This window comes from Stomoxys calcitrans, chromosome 2 (genome assembly GCF_963082655.1).
Source record: "Stomoxys calcitrans chromosome 2, idStoCalc2.1, whole genome shotgun sequence".
NCBI classification, from domain to species: Eukaryota; Metazoa; Arthropoda; class Insecta; order Diptera; family Muscidae; genus Stomoxys; species Stomoxys calcitrans.
The window spans coordinates 49270274-49295227 of NC_081553.1; the positions used below are offsets into that span (position 1 = coordinate 49270274).

At 37.2% G+C, this 24954-nt stretch overlaps 1 protein-coding gene across 1 annotated transcript in view; it reads right to left on the reverse strand.

The window, feature by feature from the left end:
• LOC106091085 (cation-independent mannose-6-phosphate receptor) overlaps positions 1–24954 on the reverse strand; it is a 376815-nt gene that overhangs the window by 298521 nt on the left and 53340 nt on the right. The window contains exons 9-10 of the mRNA XM_059363767.1: positions 17293–17741; positions 14235–14351 (exon numbers count right to left, since the gene is read on the reverse strand). Of these exons, the coding sequence (XP_059219750.1) occupies positions 14235–14351; positions 17293–17741 (566 nt within the window). The remainder of the gene's footprint in view (positions 1–14234; positions 14352–17292; positions 17742–24954) is intronic.

Consider the following 24954-nt stretch of genomic DNA (forward strand, 5'->3'; position numbering starts at 1 on the left):
TTAAAATGTCGAGTACCTTAAAAATGTCGAGTACCTTAAAAATGTCGAGTATCTTAAAAATGTCGAGTACCCTAAAAATGTCGAGTACCTTAAAAATGTCGAGTACCTTAAAAATGTCTAAACACTCTGATAATACCCAATGACTGGAAGTTGTGCAGTGTGATCCAACTACTGAAAGCCAAGACGCTTAGGGACTACTCCTCTAGAACCTCGTTAAAGAATTTCCATACGCTGAGCATCAGCACGGTCTTCAAAGGTTGCACAGAAGAACAACTGCTTAGCATGCTAGCACCGCACATATTTGCCGTGGCTTCAATCAGCCCAGGCCGTATGCTAGCCGCTCATCGTGGCATTTGAGGACATCACCAACACGTCCCTCCAGCCAGGCCTAAAACGAATAAGAATTGCGCCCTCTAGTGGCTCAAGAAGTCAAGAACCAAGATCGGTTTATATGGCAGAAGATAAAAGATGGTCTTTTGAATGAGGCACGTAGTTCAGAACAAAGCCACCTCGTTATAGACACTGACACTTTCCGTGTTGTAATATGGAACCAGAGCGTGATTTTTTGTGAAAGCAGATGAGGTAATACTGGGAGTGCTTGAGAGAGAGATACTTCGTAAAATGAATGGCCCAGCCTGCATTGATGGAGAATATCGACGTCATATGAACCATTGGTATGTGAAAAGTTTGCCCCTTGTCCTTAGTGGAATATTCATGGGCAAATTTTCAATTTGCAATATTGGTTAAAGGATGCTCTTTTGGATGAAGCAAGCAATTTACCACCTCCCTATAGACGAAAATTACACTATACAAGGCACTGGTACTTCCCGTGTTGTAATATGGTACCTGAGCATGGTTTTTTTTTATGAAAGAAGATGAGGAAGTACTTGGAGTGTTTGAGAGAGAGAGACTCTTTGTATAATATATAGCCCAGTCTGCATTGGTACTTGGAGTGTTTGAGAGAGAGACTCTTCGTATAATATTTAGCCCAGTCTGCATTGGTGAAGAATAACGGCGTCTTGTGACCTAAGAGCTGTATGATGATGTACGCCTAGCTAAAGGTATCAAATATAACGTCTGTGTAGGTTAGGTCATGAATAAGCTTCAGCGAAGAAGTCTTTTTAAGGTAAACACTGTGGTATACGCAAAAGGGAGAGAACAAAACTCGGATGAACAAAAACATGATCCCCAGACCGTGGTCTGTGTAGGTTAGGTCATGAATAAGCTTCAGCGAAGAAGTCTTTTTAAGGTAAGCACTGTGGTATACGCAAAAGTGAGAGAACAAAACTCGTATGAACAAAAACATGATCCCCAGACCGTGGTCCCTAAACTGTTTGCGGGAGTCGTCCATGTTAGTGAAGTCCGTTTTCTCAGCAATGGACTTGGTTTTCTGGGTGCGGGTTACTAGCCCTGCGACCGCATGGATTATGTGGGATCGCGCATCTATACCTTGATGACGCAAGCCGATCACTCCGACGCTCGCTTCCAGCCATCCGCCTCTAACCTGGGAACAGACGCTGATGGTGGCCATTGTCTATTTAAAGGTGCCAATAACTCAAGCTGTCATTTCGGGTTCGGTAGGCACTCAGTGCCACCCATCCCTCTGTTGGAAACTGCTTTAAAATATTTCAAGAACAATTAATTAGAAAAACAAGTAAAAGCGTGCTAAGTTCGGCAGACCCGAATCTCGGGAACCAACCACCATGAATCCATGGTGGTTGGTTCCCGAGATTCGGGTTAAATATGGGAACTATATCTGGTTATAGACCGAATTGGACAGTACTTGACACAGTTGTTGGAAGTCATAGCAAAACACTATGTGCAAATTTTCAGCCAAATCTGATGAAAATTGCGACTTTCAGGGGCTCAAGAAGTCAAATCGGGAAATCGGTTTATATGAGAGCTATATGAAGTTCTTGGCCGATTTGGACCGTACTTAGCACAGTTGTTGGAAGTTACATTACAGAATATAATGTGCAAAATTTTAGCCAAATCGGACGGAAATTGCGGTTCCCGGGGGCTCAAGAAGTCAAATCGGGAGATCGCGAATATATGGGAGCTATATCATGTTATTGACCGATATGGACCGTACTTAACGCAGTGGTTGGAAGTCATTACAGAACATTATGTGCAAAATTTCAGCGAAATCGGATGAAAATTGTTGCTTCCAGGGGCTCAAGGAGTCAAATCAAATATGCAATCCCCAGCGACCTACTTTAATATTACGTATCTGTGCAAAATGTCTAACGGCTAGCTTTACGCGTTCGTTATCGTGATTTCGACAGACGGACATGGCTAGTTCAATTTAGAATGTGAAGACGATGGAGAATATATTGGGTTGCCCAAAAAGTAATTGCGGATTTTTCATATAGTCGGCGTTGACAAATTTTTTCACAGCTTGTGACTCTGTAATTGCATTCTTTCTTCTGTCAGTTATCAGCTGTTACTTTTAGCTTGCTTTAGAAAAAAAGTGAAAAAAAAAGTATATTTGATTAAAGTTTTATTAAAAATGCATTTACTTGCTTTTTAAAAATCCGCAATTACTTTTTGGGCAACCCAATATATATTTAATGGGGTCCTAGATCAATATTTCGAGGTGTTAGGAACGGAATCTAGTCATCCCATAGTCTGGACACCCCCATCCTATGGTGGTGGGTATAAAAATCGTTTGGGATGTATGTATGTGTATTAAAGACACTTTTAAGTATCACTCTGTCTATCTTTCAGCATTTCTGTCTGCCTGCCTATATATCTGCTTTTCTAGAAGAGAACTTTCTATAAAACTCATATAGGGTATATTCCAAGGTGATCACAACCATCATCATCTTTCATTTTGATAAATGAAAATACCATGTAGTCTACCATATGACAGCGAATTCATTGGTTCTCAGCGAACATCCTCCAACTGGCCAAACGAATCTGAGAAGAATAGCTCAAGTTCATCATCAATCGTATTTTCTCATTCCGTTCATTTGCCTTTGATATGGCTTAGAGTTGTTGTTGTTGTTTTTTTTGTACATGGATGGATTGCTGGTTGATTGGTTCTTCAGTTGAGGAATGATATCCAACAACACAGGAGAAGCGAATAAATTTGCAAGAGTATTTGAACCGCTACCACAGCATTTGTTTGTGGTTCTTAGCAATGTTTTTTTCATTAGACAATGAAAACATCTAAATGGACTGCGATAACATGAAGCAGGCAACAACAACAAATGGTAATCGGTTCGTGGAGTTGCATTAATTGTTGGTGGAAGCTTTTTTAATTAAAAAAACGGAATTGAAATTAAAAGAGATGAAATCTTTAACATTTCACTAGCATTTTAAAGTATTTAAAAATCACAATTTAAGAAGCTTTTGAGGAATCGATAACACTTAGTTACGATAAGAAGTTCTCTTAAAGTCTCTTAATGCACAAATCATCAAATTATTGACTTTACAACAACAATTCATATTGTGGGAGTTATTGCTTATATTCTATGAGAAAACCGTTATGCCTTTGACTCAGAGGCTCTGAGTTGGAAGCAAAGGTAAGGTAATGAGAAAGTTAGAGAGGGAGAGAGTTAAATAACGTCATACATATAGATATAGAGAGATGTCTACAATGAAAATGTGACTGTATGTGTGAAATATGCTCTTTAAGTATTATTTATGTCTCAACAACGACTGAAACAAAGTGAATAAGAAAACGTATGACTTGCCATCAACGCGTAAGGAGCTGGACATCGCTGATAAAGAGTTTCATTTAGCTTTGAAATAAAATTTGTACAGCAAAACAGATGTTTCGAAAAAAAAAGAAGAAGAAGAAAGTTATCAAAAAACGAGATTGTTACCGAATCGAGATCTTAAGAAACCATAATGATGTCCGGAAATGCAACAAAAGAATTAACCAAAAAAAACCAATGGCTTTGGTACAGTCACATCCCCTTGCAAAGAAAGCGAAGGAACTCCGGTAACAAATGCACACAGTGGACTAAGGATATAGAAAACCCTATTTTTTGCTTCTAGAATCCGATAGCAACGACGACGAGAATACCACAAAATCAATTTCTGATGGCCGTATAAATGGGCATATGGGCAGATCTAAGAAACAGTTTACCAACCACAAAATTTTTAAATAAATCCAAATTATTTTTTTGGTTAACAGCATCTTAGAGTAGATATTGGATTTTATAAATCTATAAGAAATGATGACTTTGATTGTATTTAATATAGAAATCATATCCTTACCTTTCATAGTAATTTTCAAAAAAAAACAAAAATTTTTTATGTGCAGTAAAATAGTTTTAGCAAAAAACAAGTAAAATCGTGCTAAATTCGGCCGTGCCGAATATTGGCAGCCCACCACCATGGATTCTGCTAAAATATGGAAGCTTTATGTAGTAATAGACCGAATTGGACCATACTTGGCGCAGTTGTTGAGAGTCATAACAGAACACTATACGCAAAATTTCAGTCAAATCGAATAAAAATCGCGGCTTGTTAGAGCTCAAGAAGTCAAAACGGGAGATCGGTTTATATGGAAGCAGTATCAAGTTATGGACCGACTCGGCCCGTACTTGGCACAGTTGTTGGAAGTCATAGCGGAACACTACATGCAAAATTTCAGCCAAATCGGTCTCAGGAAGTCAAATCGGGAGATCGGTTAATACGATAGCTATATCAAGTTATAGATCGATTTGGATCGTACTTGGCACAGTTGTTGGAAGTCATAACAGAATACTATGTGCAAAATGTCAGCCAAATCGGACAAAAACTGTGGCTTCCAGGTGCTTAAGAAGCCAAATCGGGAGATCGGTTTATATGGGAGCTATCTCCAAATCTGAACCGATATGGCCCATTTGCAATTCCCAACGACCTACATCAATATAAAGTATCTGTGCGAAATTTCAAGCGGCTATCTTTACGCGTTCGACTGCTATCGTGATTTCGATAGACGGACGGACATAGCTAGTTCGAATCAGAATTTCGAGACGATTTCTTGAAATTCTGATTCGGGGGGTCCTAGATCAATAATTTGAGGTGTTACAAACGGAATGACTAGACTTGTATACCCCCATCCTATATTGGTGGGTATAATAAATACGTTTATAATTTTACAAACATTAATATTAGACATGCAAAATCAGGTGCATCCGTTGTAGCGAGCGTCACGCTTTTTTTTATACCCACCACCGAAGGATGGGGTAATATTCATTTTGTCATTCCGTTTGCATTTCTGACAAGATAAAGTACATATATTCTTGATCAGAATAAAAATCTAAGACGATTTAGCCATGTCCGTCCGTCCGTCTGTCTGTTGAAATAACGATACAGCCTTTAAAAATAGAGATATTGAGCTGAAACTTTGCACATAATCTTGTTTTGCCCATAGAAAGGGTTTTTTTTTTTGGGTATGAGCGCCCACTCAGTGACTTGACCCTGAAATATATCAGATTCGTGTTCTACTGTAAAATACCTTTTATTCGAGCCCCATATTGCAATGTTCGGGAAATACGTCCCATTTTGGTGGTGTTATGGGGGTAGGGTGGCCCAAATAACACTTTTTCCCGAAAATTTATATCAAATTCGCGCTTTACTCCCAAAGACCTTTGATTTGAGCTTCATATTGATATGGTCGCAAATTTCTACTCTTTGGGAGTTTTTTTTGGGGAGGGGGGGGCCCCTAAACTCTTGGTCCCACATTTGGATAGCAGATTTTTACTATACTCTCAAATACCATTTCATTCGACCCCAGTAAATAAGTCCTGTTTGGGAGGTGATTTGGGGAGGGGGTAGACCCCCAGAAACCTATTTGCCACATTTGGATATCAAATTAGCATTCTTCTCGCCAATACCTTTCATTTGAGTCCCATATTGCCATGGACGGTAAATATGTCCGATTTAGTGGTGTTTTGGGGATTGGGGTGGTCGCTCACACACTTGGTCCGACAATTGATTATCAAATACGTTTTCTAATCGTAAATACCTTTCATTTGAGTCCCATATTGTCGTGATTTGTCTATACATATATTTGGTAGGTTTTGGGATGGGGCAGCCCCCTAGGAACCCCATCCAAAATTTGGATACCAATTTTTTGATTTTAGTTTGCCGTAAGAGAGCACACAAAATTTCGTTTATAACGCACCAAGATCTAGCGTTACTTAAAATTAGGGTAAGGGGAAGGGTCCGCCCCTCTTCATGTATCAAAAAATGTATTACCCTATTTTCATCGCGGGATCATAACGCACCAGCTGTAAAAATTTCAATAAAATCAGTTCAGCCGTTTTTGAGTCTATACGGAACATACATACAAACAAACACAAATTCGTTATTATAACCACCACCATAGGATGGGGATATACTAATCTAGTCATTCCGTTTGTAACACAATATTGATGTAGGACCACATAAAGTATACATATTCTTAATCGTCTCGATATCCTGAGTCGATCTAGCCATGTTCGTCCGTCTGTCAAAATCACGAAAGCGGTCGAACTCTTAATGCTAGTCGCTTGAAATTTCGCACGGATACTTAATGTTGACGTAGGTCGTTGGGAAATGTAAATGGGTCATATCGGTTCAGATTTGGATATAGCTGCCAAACCGATCTCCCGATTTGACTTCTCGTGCCCCTGTAAGCCGCAATTTGGCTGGTCGATCCCTCAATTTAAGGTTTTGTGCCCATAAAAGGTGCATTTATTGTCTGATGTCGCCGAAATTTGGAACAGTAAGTTGTGTTGGGCCCTCGACACCTTTATGCAATTTGGCTCCGATCGGTCCTATGTCACCGAAATTTGGGACAGTGATTTGTGTTCGGGTCTTCGACATTCTTCTTTAATTTGGGTCAGATCGGTTCAGATTTAAATAAAGCTCCCGTAAAATGCTTTCATCTACGACTACCACAACATTTATCGATATTCATCGGATTCATCGATATCTCCCGATTTTCACTTCTAGGGCTTCGGCTAATGCATTTATCAGGCAATCTTCTCAAAATATTGCACAGCGATCTTCTCGATTACTCCCACAATATGTACGAATTTCGCTCGAAATTTTTCATTTCAAATTTAAGCAAATTTTAATTTCGACAACTTAGCTTGCATACCCATACCCATCCTTACTTGTATTTTAATTAATGAAGTGATTTTTTTAATTTCAATTTTCGTGTCGTTACTTTCTTTGATTTTCCCACATTTCAAAATAAGTGATTTAAATTGTTCCTAATGAATGTTTAACGATTCACTAATTAAAGAAAGTCGGTGCATTTTAAACACTCTACTTCTCTCTCCCTCACTCTCCCTCTCTCTCTTCGTCAAAATCATTTAGCTCATTATAATTAATAACCATTTTGCCTAAATAGATTACATTCTTTGCAAAATTTTCTTTTCTCAAAAACTTAAGAAATACTTAAACGATACAAAAACAAAATTTCAATTATGATATGGCAAACTTTTCTTTTAGGGAAATTTCTCTCAGCCATTGTACGAGATATCATCGTATGGCCCAGCAACGAGACACAGCCCCTAATGGCGGTGCATATATTTTGTGGCAATGGCCTTGTCCTTGACCTTGTCCCGGTCATTTCATAATGTACGTAGCACACTTACTTATCTTCATTCATTATTTCAATTTATATGGACCCTACAAAACCATCACCAGCAGCACCATCATCAGCAGCTTCCCCCAAACATCTAAGATGTATAGAAATGTCTGCCATGTGAAGGGCAAAACAGATGGACAGACAGACAAAGTCTCATAAAAACAAAAATTTCTAACTTAAATTTATTCCCAGGGTGCCAATGATTCCCACGCAGTTGGCGCCACATGCAGGCTCTCGGGAAAAATATCACAAAACAAAAATTAAGAAAAAAAAACAAAAACTTCGAAAAACATTTTGACTTGGTGCAGTAACAATGAGCAATAATTTAACCAATTTCTTTTGGGTCTTGTTTTTTTTTTTTTTGTTTCGGTCGAGTCCTCGAACAAATTGAAACTTTTGCCTTGAAAGCAAAACTTTACCCGCCATATATTAAAAGCAAAGTTTCACATTAAATGTTAGTGCATAGTGCAGCGAACGAAACGAATGTTGAGCATAAGAGTGAAGTAAGTCAAAAAATGCAAAAAGAAAATGGTGTAAACAGAAAAAAATCATTAAAATTTTATCGTTAAAGAAAATTTCATGGAAATTTTGTCTTTAGAGAAAATTTTATGGAAATTTTGTCTTTAAAGAAAATTCCAGGGAAATTTTGTCTTTAGAGAAAATTTCATGGAAATTTTGTCTTTAAAAAAATTTCATGGATATTTTGTCTTTAGAGAAAATTTCATGGAAATTTTGTCTTTAGAGAAAATTTCATGGAAATTTTGTCTTTAGAGAAAATTTCATGGAAATTTTGTCTTGTGTCTTTTTTCAGGGAAATTTTCTCTAAAGACAAAATTTCCATCAAATTTTCTCTATTAGAGAAAATTTCATGGCAATTTTGTCTTTTGAGAAAATTTCATGGAATTTTTGTCTTTTAAGAAAATTTCATGGAAATTTTGTCTTTAGAGAAAATTTCAGGGAAATTTTGTCTTTAGATAAAATTTCATGGAAATTTTGTCTTTAGATAAAATTTCATGGAAATTTTGTCTTTAGATAAAATTTCATGCAAATTTTGTCTTTAGATAAAATTTCATGCAAATTTTGTCTTTAGAGAAAATTTCATGGAAATTTTGTCTTTAAATAAAATTTCATGGATATTTTGTCTTTAGATAAAATTTCATGGAAATTTTGTCTTTAGATAAAATTTCATGGAAATTTTGTCTTTAGATAAAATTTCATGGAAATTTTGCCTTGAGATAAAATTTCATGGAAATTTTGTCTTTAGAGAAAATTTCATGGAAATTTTGTCTTTAGAGAAAATTTCATGAAAATTTTGTCTTTAGAGAAAATTTCATGGAAATTTTTTCTATAGAGAAAATTTCATGGAAATTTTTTCTTTAGAGAAAATTTCATGGAAAATTCGTCTTTAAACAAAATTTCATGGAAATTTTGTCTTTAGAGAAAATTTCATGGAAATTTTGTCTCTAGAAAAAATTTCATGGAAATTTTGTCTTTTGAGAAAATTTTATGGAAATTTTGTCTTTAGAGAAAATTTCATGGAAATTTTGTCTTTAGAGAAAATTTCATGGAAATTTTGTCTTTAGAGAAAATTTCATAAAAATTTTGTCTTTAGAGAAACTTTCATAAAAATTTTGTGTTTAGAGAAAATATCATGGAAATTTTGTCTTTAGCGAAAATTTCATGAAAATTTTGTCTTTATAGAAAATTTCATGGAAATTTTGTCTTTAGAGAAAATTTTATGGAAATTTTGTCTTTAGAGAAAATTTCATGGAAATTTTGTCTTTAGAGAAAATTTCATGGAAATTTTTTCTTAAGAGAAAATTTCATGGAAATTTCGTCTTTAAACAAAATTTCATGGAAATTTTGTCTTTAGAGAAAATTTCATGGAAATTTTGTCTTTAGAGAAAATTTCATGGACATTTTTTCTCTAGAGAAAATTTCATGGAAATTTTGTCTTTTGAGAAAATTTTATGGAAATTTTGTCTTTAGAGAAAATTTCATGGAAATTTTGTCTTTAGAGAAAATTTCATGGAAATTTTGTCTTTAGAGAAAATTTTATGGAAATTTTGTCTTTAGAGAAAATTTCATGGAAATTTTGTCTTTAGAGAAAATTTCATAAAAATTTTATCTTTAGGGAAAATTTCATGGAAATTTTGTGTTTAGAGAAAATATCATGGAAATTTTGTCTTTAGCGAAAATTTCATGAAAATTTTGTCTTTATAGAAAATTTCATGGAAATTTTGTCTTTAGAGAAAATTTTATGGAAATTTTGTCTTTAGAGAAAATTTCATGGAAATTTTGTCTTTAGAGAAAATTTCATGGAAATTTTATCTTTAGAAAAAATTTCATGGAAATTTTGTCTTTAGAGAAAATTTCATGGAAATTTTGTCTTTAGAGAAAATGTCATGGAAATTTTGTCTTTAAAGAAAATTTCATGGAAATTTTGTCTTTAGAGAAAATTTCATGGAAATTTTGTCTTTAGAGAAAATTTCATGGAAATTTTGTCTTTAGATAAAATTTCATGGAAATTTTGTCTTTAGATAAAATTTCATGGAAATTTTGTCTTTAGATAAAATTTCATGGAAATTTTGTCTTTAGATAAAATTTCATGGAAATTTTGCCTTTAGATAAAATTTCATGGAAATTTTGTCTTTAGATAAAATTTCATGGAAATTTTGTCTTTAGAGAAAATTTCATGGAAATTTTGCCTTTAGAGAAAAATTTATAGGAAATTTGCCTTTAGAGAAAAATTTATAGAAAATTTGTCTGTAGAGAAAATTTCATGGCAATTTTGTCTTTAGAGAAAATTTCACGGAAATTTTTTCTTAAGAGCACATTAAAAGAAATTTTGCTTTAGAGAAAATTTCGTGGAAATTTTGCCTTTAGAGAAAAATTTATAGAAAATTTGTCTTTAGGGAAAATTTCATGAAAATTATTTGTTTAGAGATAATTTCATGGAAATTTTGGCTTTAGAGAAAATTTCATAGATATTTTGTCTGTAGAGAAAATTTCACCAAAATTTCGTCTTAAGAGAAAATTTCACCGAAATTTTGTCTTTAGAGAAAATTTTACCGAAATTCTGTTTTTAGAGAAAATTTCACAAAAATTTTGTCTTTAGAGAAAATTTCACCGATATTTTGTCTTTAGAGAAAATTTCACCGAAATTTCGTCTTTAGAGAAAATTTCACCGAAATTTCGTCTTAAGAAAAAATTTCACCGAAATTTTTTTTAATAGAAAATTTCACCAAAATCCTGTCTTTAGAGAAAATTTCACCGAAATTTTGTCTTAAGAGAAAATTTTACCAAAATTTTGTTTTTCGCCATTAGAGAAAATTTCATCCTAATTCTGTTTCTAGAGAAAATGTCAACCAAATTCTGTCATAAGAGAAAATTTCATTGAATTAAAAAAAAACCAAATAGACTATGGGTATTTAATAGAAAAACCTACATACCTTTGCTTTTCTGTACTCCTACTTTTCTCTACCCACCCATACCACTCCGTTGTTTATGGAATATATATCCTTAAGTTTTTTTCCTCTAATTTGGTCCTGCATTCCCCATTATCCCCATCACTATCGCCCCTAGAGTAGAAAAATAGATGCGGCGATTGTTTCCCAGAAAAAAAAACGAATTTTTGCAACTCAGCAGAAACAAAAGTGTCGTAAAAACCAAACAACTCAACTCACACAAACAAAATCCAACACCAAAAAAAGAAACAAAACAAACATTTGCTGTCACAAAAGTATTTTCCTGTGCAAAATATGGTGATGGAAAACACACAACAACACCAACGGCAACTAAACTTCAACTCACAGCACTTAAGTTTAAGTAGACATTACGTTTGTGTCTCTGGCGTGTGATACATCCGTTTCCGCTGGAGGACAAACAACATAGTCCAAATATCGTTGCTATAGTTTGAAATAAAATGGCAATGATTTCCAAACAGAAAGTTCACATAGAAGACTTTTGCAAAGATATTTATATCGTAAATTGGGCAAGTGAAACGAACAGATAATGAAGATGAATGCGAGTTATAAACATATGCTTTAATATTAATAATACTAAAGAAAATTTCAAAGAAATTCTGTTTAAACAAAAATTTAAAGACAAAAAAGACAAAAGTTCCATTAAATTTTCTCTAAAGACAAAATTTCCATGAAATTTTCTCTAAAGCCAAATTTTCCATGAAATTTTCTCTTAAGATAAAATTTTCATGAAATTTTCTCTAAAAACAAAATTTCCATGAAATTTTCTCTAAAGACAAAATTTCCATGAAATTTTTTCTAAAGACCAAATGTCCATGAAATTTTCTCTAAAGACAAAATTTCCATGAAATTTTTTCTAGAGACAAAATTTTTCATGAAATTATCTCTAAAGACAAAATTTCCATGAAATTTTTTCTAGAGACAATATTTTCCATGAAATTATCTCTAAAGACAAAATTTCCATGAAGTTTTCTCCAAAGACAAAATTTCCATGAAATTTTCTCTAAAGACAAAATTTCCATGAAATTTTCTCTAAAGACAAAATTTCCATGAAATTTTCTCTAAAGACAAAATTTCCATGAAATTTTCTCTAAAGACAAAATTTCCATGAAATTTTCTCTAAAGACAAAATTTCCATGAAATTTTCTCTAAAGACAAAATTTCCATGAAATTTTCTCTAAAGACAAAATTTCCATAAAATTTTCTCTAAAGACAAAATTTCCATGAAATTTTCTTTAAAGACAAAATTTCCATGAAATTTTCTCTAAAGACAAAGTTTCCATGAAATTTTCTCTAAAGACAAAATTTCTATGAAATTTTCACTAAAGACAAAATTTCCATGGAATTTTCTCTAAAGACAAAATTTCCATGAAATTTTCTCTAAAGACAAAATTTCCATGAAATTTTCTCTAAAGACAAAATTTCCATGAAATTTTCTCTAAAGACAAAATTTCCATGAAATTTTCTCTAAAGACAAAGTTTCCATGAAATTTTCTCTAAAGACAAAATTTCCATGAAATTTTCTCTAAAGACAAAATTTCCATGAAATTTTCTCTAAAGACAAAATTTCCATGAAATTTTCTCTAAAGACAAAATTTCCATGAAATTTTCTCTAAAGACAAAATTTCCATGAAATTTTCTCTAAAGACAAAATTTCCATGAAATTTTCTCTAAAGACAAAATTTCCATGAAATTGTCCCTAAAGACAAAATTTTTTATGAAATTTTCTCTAAAGACAAAATTTTTTATGAAATTTTCTCTAACGACAAAATTTTCATGAAATTTTCTCTAAAAACAAAATTTCCATGAAATTTTCTTTAAAAACAAAATTTCCATGAAATTTTCTCTAAAGACAAAATTTCCATGAAATTTTCTGTAAAGACAAAATTTCCATGAAACTTTCTATCAAGACATAATTTCGTTAAAAAATTTTCTTAATACAACATTTCGCCAACATTCTCTTTAAGGCTAAATTTCTATAAAATTTTCCCCAAGTCCGTTACACAGATAAAAATAATTTTGAAAAACAACAACTTTGGTCGAAAAAACAACTACGAAAGTTGCCAATTTTCCTGCAACAGTTTATTTTGAATCTTAACGACCCAAAGTACAAATTTGTTGTTGAAAGGCACTCGCCTTGGAAGCGTATGATGTTGTTGTTGTTGTTGTTACATGTTGTAACAACAACAACAATATACGCATAAACAACACAAAAAACCATCTTACCAACCAAAGCATGTCCTTTGCTTCGGGTGGTGGTGTTTTCATTTTCTTTGTTCGGCTCGCGTTGCTTTTTCTCTTTCGTTTAACTGCTGCTCTCGTGGTTTTCTCTGTCACTATCACCCTTAAAAACAAATTTTAATAATTTTGGTGCCGCAGAGGATTGAACTCATGATCTCATGTTTGCTAGTCTTGCACGCATCCATTAGGCTACCGACATCATCTTTTTCAACTCAATAAGTACTGCTGCACAGTAACAAGTGTCTCAAGTTCCGTCAGTCCAAGACTGTGCCGCACTCGACCTCAAATATCAAGGTTCCGATCGGATAGGTTTCCTATCGTCGCCTCGATTAAACCATTTAAACGCTTTATTACCTTCCATAACAAAGCAAGTTTCCATACATTTTATAAAATTTAAGCTGCTAATCAGCTTTCAACAATGAAACCACATTTTTGACTTCCTTTGTCACATATGTAGGTGATTATGCATTTGGGTATGTTCCCATGAGTTTTAAGGTTGCCCAACATAAAAAGACAGGCGATGGTAGTTTATTAGAAGGAAACCCTTTTAAAACAGAAAAAAACACAAAAAATGGAATTTCACAAAAACTAGCCCAAATTTAGCTACCACATCCATGCAGCATACTCTTGCCTTGGCCAACGTTTCAACACATACACAGTTCAGCATAAAATCTTACGACACACATGCGTATGATGTATTTCAAAGGGTGTGTGTGTTTTCCTGTGAGTTTGATTCACGTATGCAAGAGTTCTCATTTATACGTGTGCTGATAAACGGCTTAAGGTCTTAAAACCAATGCCGTACGTTTAAGTATTTCCAAAAAGCCAATGTCTATGATATGCGTTTTTATGGCTATTCTTCCTTCTTTACCTCGGCCGGCCAAGGTTATGAAAGAAAGTGCAAAAGTGTATGGTTATGACACACTTACCTTTTCCTCTTCCGGTTTACCAGATACTTTATCAATGTTAGCCATACAAGCAGCCGAACCTCCGGGACAGCCCAAAGCATATTTGGGCACTAATGGTCGGCATACATTTAGAAAAATCTGTGTGTATGTACGTGTGTGGATATGTGTGAAGACATATTAAATTGATGTGATGTTTAGAGTTGGCCATGTATTTGTGGCAAACGACAGGCAATATGAGAATATGCAAAGAAAGAAACACAAAACAAAGAATATTAGAAAGGGAGCATACATATAGGCATAATTGAAGATGATGGAGAGTTTTTTGGAAGTAAATACTAATACTTTACTATTGCTAAAGAATTCGCAAAAGTTCAAATTCCAGTACAAAACAAGTAAAAAGGCGTAAAGTTCGGCCGGGCCGAACTTTGGATACCCACCACCTCGGGTATATATGAAAACCACCTTTCATCAAAATCCAGTGAAAATTGCATACCTGTTCCGATTTGGACCAAATATGTACAGTAGTTTTATCTAAAAATAAACCGATCTGAACGATAAACGACACAGATGTCGAAAATCCTAACATGTGTAAAATTTCAGTGATATCGGTTTATAAATGCCACTTTTATGGGGCCAAGACTTTAAATCGAGATATCGGTCTACATGGCAGCTATATCCAAATCTGGACCGATTTGGGCCAAGTTGCAGAAACATGTCGAAGAGCCTAACACAAAGCCCTGTCCTAAATTTCGGCAATAAATGCGTCTTTTATGGGCCAAAAACTTTAAATCGAGGGATCGGTCTATATGGCAGATATATCCATATCTGGACCGATCTGTGCCATATTGCAGAAGTATGTCAAGGGGCTTAACTTAACTCACTGTCCCAAATTTCGGCGACATCGGACAATTAATGCGCCTTTTATGAGCACAAAACTTTAAATCGAGAAATCGGTCTATATAGCAGCTATATCCAAATCTGGGCCGATCAGAACCAAATTGAAGAACGATGTCGATTTGCCTAACACAACTCACTGCCCAAAATTTCATCAAAATCGGATAATAAATGTGGCTTTTATGGGCCTAAGACCCAAAATCGGAGGATCGGTCTATATGGCAGCTATAACCAAATCTAGACCGATCTGGGCCACATTGAAGAAGAATGTCGAAGGGCCTAACAGAACTCATCCACCCAAATTTCGGCAAAATCGGACAATAAATGCGCCTTTTATGGGCCCAAAACCTTAAATCGAGAGATCGGTCTATATGGCAGCTATATTCAAATCTGGACCGATCTGTGCCATATTGCAGAAGTATGTCGAGGGGCTCGACTTAACTCACAGTTCCAAATTTCGGCGACATCGGACTATAAATGAGCCTTTTATAGGCCAAAAACTTTAAATCGAGGGATCGGTCTATATGCCAGATATATCCAAATCTAGACCGATCTGGACCAAATTGACGAAGGAAGTCGAAGGGCCTAACGCAACTCACTGTCTCAAATTTCAGCAAAATCGGATAATAAATGCGGCTTTTATGGGCCTAAGACCCAAAATCAGAGGATCGGTCTATATGGCAGCTATAAACAAATTAGGACCGATCTTGACCAAATTGAAGAAGGATGTCGATTTGCCTAACACAACTCATCCTCCTAAATTTCATTAAAATCGGATAATAAATGGGGATTTTATTAGCCTAAGACCCTAAATCAGAGCATCAGTCTATATGGCAGCTATAACCAAATCTGAACTGATCTGGGCAAAATTGAAGGAGGATGTCGAAGGGCCTAACAGAACTAACCCTCCCAAATTTCGGCAAAATCGGACAATAAATGCGCCTTTTATGAGCCCAAAACCTTAAATCGAGAGATCGGTCTATATGGCAGCTATATCCAAATCTGGAACGATCTGGACCAAATTGACGAAGGATGTCGAAGAACCTAACGCAACTCACTGTCCCAAATTTCAGCAACATCGGATAATAAATGTGCCTATGACAGTAAATCAGCGGATCGGTCTATATGGGGGCTATATCAGGTTATAGACCGAAGTTCTGAGTCGATCTAGCCATGTTCGTCCGTCTGTCTGTCGAAATCACGATATCGGTCGGACGAGTAAAGCTAGCTGCTTGAAATTTTGCACAGAAACTTAATATTGATGTAGGTGGTTGGGGATTGCGAACGAGCCGTATCGGTTCAGATTTAGTTATAGCTCCCATATAAACCGATCTCCCGATTTCACTTCTTGAGCCCCTGGAAGCCGCAATATTTGTCCGATTTGGCTGAAATTTTGTACATAGTGCTCTGTTATGACTTCCACCAACTATGCCAAGTACGGTCCAAATTGGTGAAGAACCTGATATAGCTCCCATATAAACGGATTTCCCGATTTTACTTCTTGAGCCTCTGGAGGCCTCAATTGTCATCCGATTTGGCTTAAAATTTGCACATAGTGTTCCGTTATGACATCCAACAACTCTGCCAAATACGGTCCTAATCGGTCAAGAACCTGATATAGCTCCCATGTAAACCGATCTCCCGATTTGACTTCTTGAGCCCCTAGAAGACTCAATTTTTGGCCGATTTGTCTGAAATTTTGCACATAGTGTTCTGTTATGGCTTACAACAACTATACTAAGTACCGTCCAAATCGGTCAAGAACCTGATATAGCTCCCATGTAAACCGATCTCCCGATTTGACTTCTTGAGCCCCTAGAAGCCTCAATTTTCATCCGATTTGGCTGAAATTTTGCACATAATCTTCCGTTATGACTTCCAACAATCTGCAATTTTTGTCCAATTTGGCTGAAATTTTGCACATAGTGTTTTGTTATGACTCTCAACAACTGTGCCAAGTACGGTCCCAATCGGTCTATAACCAGATATAGCTCCCGTATTTTAGCAGAATCCATGATGGTGGGTTCCCATGATTCGACCCAGTCGAACTTAGCACGCTTTTACTTGTAAAACTTATTAACTTTTTAAGAAGTGGGTGAGGAAGGATTTAAATTTTTAGGCATTTATTTACTTCGTAATTATTCGTGCATATCCTTTTTAGTCATTTCGACATCCTTTAACTTACCTTTGTTGATTTCGTCAATCCCTGTTGTCCAATTAAAACAGCATCAATTTCGGCCTCATAGTTTTCCGAATTACTAATCAAGGGTGTCAAATCGATGACATCCATGCCGGTGCCATCCTCTGAATGTTCAACGTAGACTTTTGTTTTGCAATTTATCAGCTCTCGACATGCCAACTCCGTCTGATAGTGTATTAAGAGGGAACATTTGGAATTTTCAATTATTTTAGGACCGAAATTACTATCGTTGCCACTGCCGCTGCCGCCCGTTCTATTGGCGCAGACAAATTCAATCCGTGTTGACCACTTGGTTGAGGCACCCGTACCTGCTGTCATTTCGCATTTAGCCCCATTCTCGTATAACAGATATGGAGTGCCAGTTTTATCTATGCTCAGATGAGTGCTGATTTTGCCCAGACTAGTTGCTTGATTATTGACCTGTAGACAGGCACCTGCCAAAGGTAAATAGGAAAGAAGGACAACATTAACAACTACAATAACATCCAACAACAACAACAAAAAAAAAACAAACGATATAATGAAAGGGAATACAAAATGAATGCATAGTCCGTATATTTGGATCTTGACGATGACGATGATGATGATGATGTCTGTGAAAATATTAATTAAAGTTGATTACGTCTAGTCGTGACCAGCATCTATGGAGATGATTCTTCTACTGCATGCTGGATAATTGATTGGAATTGAACAGATGCAGTTCATCAAAGGAGAAAAAACACCAAACATTTTAGTTCATAACTTTAGCTGAAAAAATTCTTAAGGGATTTTCTTTTTGGTTTATCAATGAACCACTCGGAAATAATTGGATTTGAAGTGGTAAAATTGGGAGTAAGTAAACTGGAATTGTGAGTTTAAAAATGTTAAGGAGGCTACGACAAGTTTATCTTTGGCTGATAGTGGGGGTACAGCTTACCGGGGGCAGGGTCAGTCACAGAAATTTATTTGTGTCAGTGACCGAGAGAGTAAAGGCTGTGTATATTTGGTTTAAAAGGTTTTATTTAGTAAATAGTACTTAATCTAGGCGTTATCGGGACAGACTTAAGTTCTAGCCGGAGACGTGATTCACTCACGATGTGGGTATGACCCGAAGTCACGCTGTGGCGGTCGCAGGCCGAAGGCACGAGTGTGAGTTGAAGGACTCAGCGGCCCTTATGCCTGAAGGATAAAGGGGGGTGGTGGCTATGTGTACCTAGGAGACGTGATTCGCTCACGGCGTGGATGCGTCACTCAGTCACGGGGTAGCGGTGGTAGAAAAATATCCGGCTCAGCAACTTTTATGTCGGAAAGACAAAGGCGAGGTGCTACATATGTGGATGTCGCTGACGTGATTCACTCACGACGTGGATACGGCAATAGGGTGGTGGTCGTTGACTCTTGGCACGAATGGGTATTCGCGGGCTCTGGGTCTCTTATGTCTGGAGAACAAAGACGAGATGTTGGCTACGTTGTTCTTGGAGACGTGACTCACTCACGGCATGGATACGGCACTAAATCACGGGGTGATGGTCGTGGACAGATGGAAGGAGGGTGTATTGGCGTGCTCAGTGGCTTTTATGTCTGGAGGACAAAGTCAAGGTGCTGACTACGTTAGTCTTGAAGACGTGATTCACTCACGGCATGGATACGGCACTAAATCACGGGGTGATGGTCGTGGACAGATGGAAGGTGGGTGTATTGGCGGGCTCAGCGGCTTTTATGTCTGGAGGACAAAGTCAAGGTGCTGGCTACGTTAGTCTTGAAGACGTGATTCACTCACGGCGTGGATACGGCACTAAATCACGGGTTGATGGTCGTGGACAGATGGAAGGTGGGTGTATTGGCGGGCTCAGTGGCTTTTATGTCTGGAGGACAAAGTCAAGGTGCTGGCTACGTTGGTCTTGGAGACGTGATTCACTCACGGCGTGGATACGGCAGTAAATCTGTCGTGGACAGATGCAAGGTGGGTGTATTGGGGGGCTTAGCGGCTCTTAAGTCTGGAGGACAAAGACAAGGTGCTGGCTACGTTGGTCTCGGAGAGGTGGTTCACTCCAGGCGGCACTAAATTACGGGGTGATGGTCGTGGACAGAGGGTTCGTAGGTGTATTCGCGGGCTCTGGGATTCTTATGTCTGAAGGATAAAGACAAGGTGCTGGCTATGTTTGTCTCAGAGGCGTGGTTCACTCACGGCGTGGATACGGCACTAAATCACGGGGTGGTGGTCGTGGACAGATGGAAGGTGGGTGTATTGGAGGGGTCAGTGGCTTTTATGTCTGGAGGACAAAGTCAAGGTGCTGGCTACGTTGGTCTTGGAGACGTGATACACTCACGGCGTGGATACGGTACTAAATCACGGGGTGATGGTCGTGGATAGATAGAAGGTGGGTGTATTTGCGGGCTCAGAGGCTCTTATGTCTGGAGGACAAAGACGAGGTGCAGCGGCTTTTATGTCTGGAGGACAAAGACAAGACGCTGGCTACGGTGGTCTCGAAGAAGTGGTTCACTCACGGCGTGGATGCAACACTAAATCACCGGGTGGACCTAATGCCCTGGGGAATATTCGCGGGCTCAGCAGCTCTTATGTCTGGAGACAAAGACAAGGCGCTGGCTACGTTGGTCTCGAAGAAGTGGTTCACTTACGGCGTGAATACGGTACTAAATCACAGGGTGATGGGCATGGAAGGTTGACACATGGGTGTATTCGCGGGCCCAGCACCTCTTATCTCTAAAGGCTACGTTGGTCTAAGAGTCGTGGTTCACTCGCGCAGTGTATTCGGCACTAAATCACGGGGTGATGGTCGTAGACAGACGGCACGTGAGTGTATTTGCGGGCTCAGCGGCTTTTATGTCGGAAGGACAAATGTGAAGTGCTGGCTACGTTTATATCGAAGATGTGGATAAGACACTAAATCACGGGGTGGCGGGTCGCGTGTTCACTGGCTCTGCGGCTCCTATGTCTAGTGGACACCGGGCAAAACGCTAGCGACTATGTTGATTTAAAGGCACTGACGCTCAGGCTGAGCACATTAAAGTTTCCCACTCCACTTACCTCGATACTCCCACTGTTGCACAGGCTGCCCCTTTTCAAGCTGACCTTGCCCTTCGTGGCTAAACGGAAATTTTTCAAGAAATTTTTCTCTAAAGAAAACATTTTCAAGAAATTTTCTCTAAGGACAAAATTTCCAAGAAATTTTCACCATTCACAGTTACGTTACGATTCGCATCATCTTTGAAGAAGTACGGTCCAATGATGCCACCAGCCCATAGACCGCACAAACTGTGACTTATATAGACGAAACCAAAGATGTTTGACAGTGAAACATAACACGAAACGTGCGTGAGCTGTTTAAACGAGTTTTGCCCATTTTTTTCTCTAAAGACCTCTTCCGACTAGGGGAAGTTCGGGAAACAGATGCAGAAGTTGGGGCCCTCTGAGGGGCCTCTGGCGTACGCAAGAGAAATGAAAACCGCAGTGGGTTTTGGCGGAAGAGGTCTTTAAAAAAAAATATCTAGAAAATTTTCCTTAAAGACAAAATTTCCTAGAAATTTTCCCCTATGACAAAATTTCCTCCTAATTTTTCCTAAAGACAAAATTTCCTAGAAATTTTCATTAAAGACAAAATTTCCTAGAAATTTTCCTTGAAGACAAAATTTTCTAGAAATTTTCCCTAAAGACAAAATTTTCTAGAAATTTCCCCTAAAAACAAAATTTTCTAGAAATTTTCCCTAAAGACAAAATTTTTTAGAAATTTTCCTTAAAGACAAAATTTCTTAGAAATTATCCCTAAAGACAAAATTTCCATCAAATTTTCCCAAAAGACAAAAATTTCCTAGAAATTTTCTTTAGAATCCTCTTCTGACTGAGGGAAGTTCAGGGAACAGATGCAGAAGTTGAGGCGAACGCGAGGGAACTGGAAACCGTAATGGGTTTTGTCACGGAATGCCTGAATGAGGCCCTTCTGAAGGGATGCCCCGAACAATTACTGATATAACTAAATTTCCCATGAACATTCCATTAAGGAACAGCGGATACTTCCCTCATATCAATGAGAGCAGTTCGATTATATTTTAAACACAACGATAAGGGGCCTCATTTTGTGTGCCGAGTCAGAACTGCATTCCGCATAGCGACACCACTTGGTAGAGAAGTTGTAACATGACTGCATATCTCGCAAATGTAGCCAGCATGAGGCCGCTGAACATTTTTCTGGTGTTCACGTCGGGATATGAACCCAGACGTTGGACGTCATAGGCGGACGTACAAACCTCTGCGCCACGATGGTCTTCAACGAGTAGCGCTGCGAAAAATCGGAATTTAAGGTACTTAGGCCACTGCAGAGGATTTGGACGAATATCGTGAGGTTTTAGGCAAGTTCAAAAAGGAGACGTGGAAGGCGAAAAGAAGTTTCTGGGCATAGTTCTGTGGAGAATTGGAAAGCATCTAGGTTGCACAAAGTGCTCTCGAAGGATCCTAGCACTTAGGACGAAACACCACCATGTCACTTTGTGTACAGAGCATAGGTCGCAATTTTCGTTCCATCGTCTTAAAAATTGGTACAGCCAAGTTTTTCCGCCTAGAGACGAAGCCTATTGAAATTGAAAAAAATTGGTTGTAATTTGGATACAGGTCCCTTATATATGTTCGTCCGATTTGGACTAATATTGCAATAATGTGGTCATTTGTTAACCGATTCTATCGAAATTTGGCAGAGAGCATTTTCTCTTGACTCTCGATATTACTGGCGAATTTTGTTGAAATCGGTTCAGATTTACATATAGCTGTCATATATGTATATCGCCCTCGCCCGATTTTCACTTTTAGAGCCACTGTAAGCGCATTAATTGACAAATCTTACTAAAATTTTGTACTGCGCTTTCCTCGATGACTACCACAATATCTAAGAAGTTTGCTCGAAATCGATTCAGATTTGGATATAGCTCCCATATATATGTTCATCCGATTTTGAGAAATATTGCAATAAAGTGCTCATTTGTTAACCGATTCTCTCGAAATTTGGCGAGAATGATTTTTTTATGACTCTTAATGTTACTGGCGAATTTCATAGAAATCGGTTAAGATTTAGATATAGCCGCCATATATGTGTATCGCCCGATTTTCACTTTAAGAACTACTGCAAGCAAATTTTCCACAACGCTTTCCTCGACAACTACCACAATAGCTAGGAAGTTTGCTCGAAATCGGTTCATATTTAGATATAGCTCCCATATATATGCTCATTTGTTAACCGATTCTCTCGAAAATTGGTAGGAATGATTTTTTTATGACTCTTAATGTTACTGGCGAATTCCATAGAAATCGGTTAAGATTTAGATATAGCCGCCATATATGTGTATCGCCCGATTTTCACTTTAAGAACCACTGCAAGCGCTTCTATTGACCAATCTTGCCAAAATTTTCCACAACGCTTCTCTCGACAACTACCACAATAGCTAGGAAGTTTGGTCGAAATCGGTTCATATTTAGATATAGCTCCCATATATATGTTCGTCAGTATTTGGGTAATTTGCAGTAATGGTGTCATCTGTTGAACATATTTGTTCGAAATTTGATACGGATTCTTTAATAAACCATCTGAAAACATCCGGCGAGGCCCATCAAAATTGGTTCAGAATAAGATATATTGGCAATAAGTAATTGCGGATTTTTCATATAGTCGGCGTTGACAAATTTTTTCACAGCTTGTGACTCTGTAATTGCATTCTTCTTCTGTCAGTTATCAGCTGTTATTTTTAGCTTGCTTTAGAAAAAAAGTGTAAAAAAAGTATATTTGATTAAAGTTCATTCTAAGTTTTATTAAAAATGCATTTACTTTCTTTTAAAAAATCCGCAATTACTTTTTGGGCAAACCAATAGTTCCCACTTTGTACTAAGAGGGTAGTCGTACGTTATTATACAGTCGGCACCGCCCGACTTTTGCCTTTCCTTACTGGTTTTGTTTTATGTTTCCTATACCACTGTACGTCATTCTGCCTGCCTATTCCTTGCTTCAATTATTTCTATTTTCCTTCAAAACTCAAGCATTTGAATCAGTACTCATACAAAACGATATCAAAGCTTTAATCAAATCAATCTCTTGATGCTTCTGTCTTCCTCTACAGAATTCTCTCAAAAAATATTTCATTACAACACATTTATCGAACAAAGCTCTTGAGACATTTTCAATTGCTATGTGCAGTGCTATGTGCAGATTGCTATTTATCATCATCGTTCACATCAAGGGTCATTAGCTTAAATGTATAATCTCAAAAGTTCATCGATTACCAATACTAATGTACTTACACAAAATATATGGTCCTTCAAATTGCCATAACTTTTCGCTACTCACAACACATAAAACGAAAGAAGATGAAGATGAAGACAAAAACAACAACAACATCATCATGCCAATAATGGGGAGTGAGAGAATATGTCGTTGCGAATTCTAATGCATCTTGAGTGCAATCGAGTAGAAAAATTAACTCAATAGTCTCGAAAAATGTTGTTCCAATGGTCAAATTGTAACGGGCAGCAAGACATACTTGCACACTCACACACCCACTCTCTTTCCCTCCCTCTCTCTCTCTCTCTCTCTCTCTATCTTTGCACTCAAATATGGAAAGAAAAAAATGTGTAACATAAAAAAAAGAGATAACGATCACAGATTATACGAGCAATAGGGTGGAGTGACTAGATACTAAAAGGCAAAATTGTGCATAGAAAAGCGGGTAATAGTGCCTCTAAAGACATTTTGTTTACCTTCTTGGCCATTGGTTGGTAGCTACCATTGTAACCGCCAAATTTTCTACAATATATCTTTCAGGCAAGCTTTCATGACTAAGAGCCGTAGAACAAATGAAGTCTTGATTTACGAATGTCCCAAAAAAAAAAATGGTAGATCATAACAGAGGATGGAGGCCACCGTAGCGCAGAGGTTAGCAAATCCGCCTATGACGCTGAACGCCTGGGTTCAAATCCCAGAAAATCCCATCAGAAAAAATGTTCAACGGTGGTTTTCCCCTCCTAATGCTGGCAACATTTGTGAGGTACTATGCCATGTAAAACTTCTCTCCAAAGAGGTGTCGCACTGCGGAACGCCGTTCAGACTCGGCTATAAAAAGGAGACCCCCTATCATTGAGCCTAAACTTGAATCGGACTGCACTCATTGATAAGTGAGAAGTTTGCCCCTGTTCCATAGTGGAATGTTCATGGGCAAAATTTGCATTTGCAATATCAAGTTATCGTCCGATTCGGACCATAATTGCACTACATGTTGGAGACCATAGTAGAAGTCGTTGTGTAAAATTTCAGCCAATTCAAATAAAAATTGCGACCTTTAGGGGCTCAAGAAATAAAATAGGGAGATCGGTTTATATGGGAGCTGTATCTGGCTATAGACCGATTCAGATCATAATTGATACGAATGTTTAAGGTCATGAGAGAAGTTGTTGTACGAAATTTCAAACAAATCGGATAATAATTGCGACCTCTAGTAACGCAATAAGTCAAGATCCCAGATCGGTTTATATGGCAGCTATATCAGGATATGAACCAATTAAAACCATATTTGGAACAGTTATTGGAAGTCATATCAAAACACTCCCTGCAAAATTTAATCCAAATCAGATAGGAATTGCGCCCTCTAGCGTCTGAAGAAGTCAAGACCCCA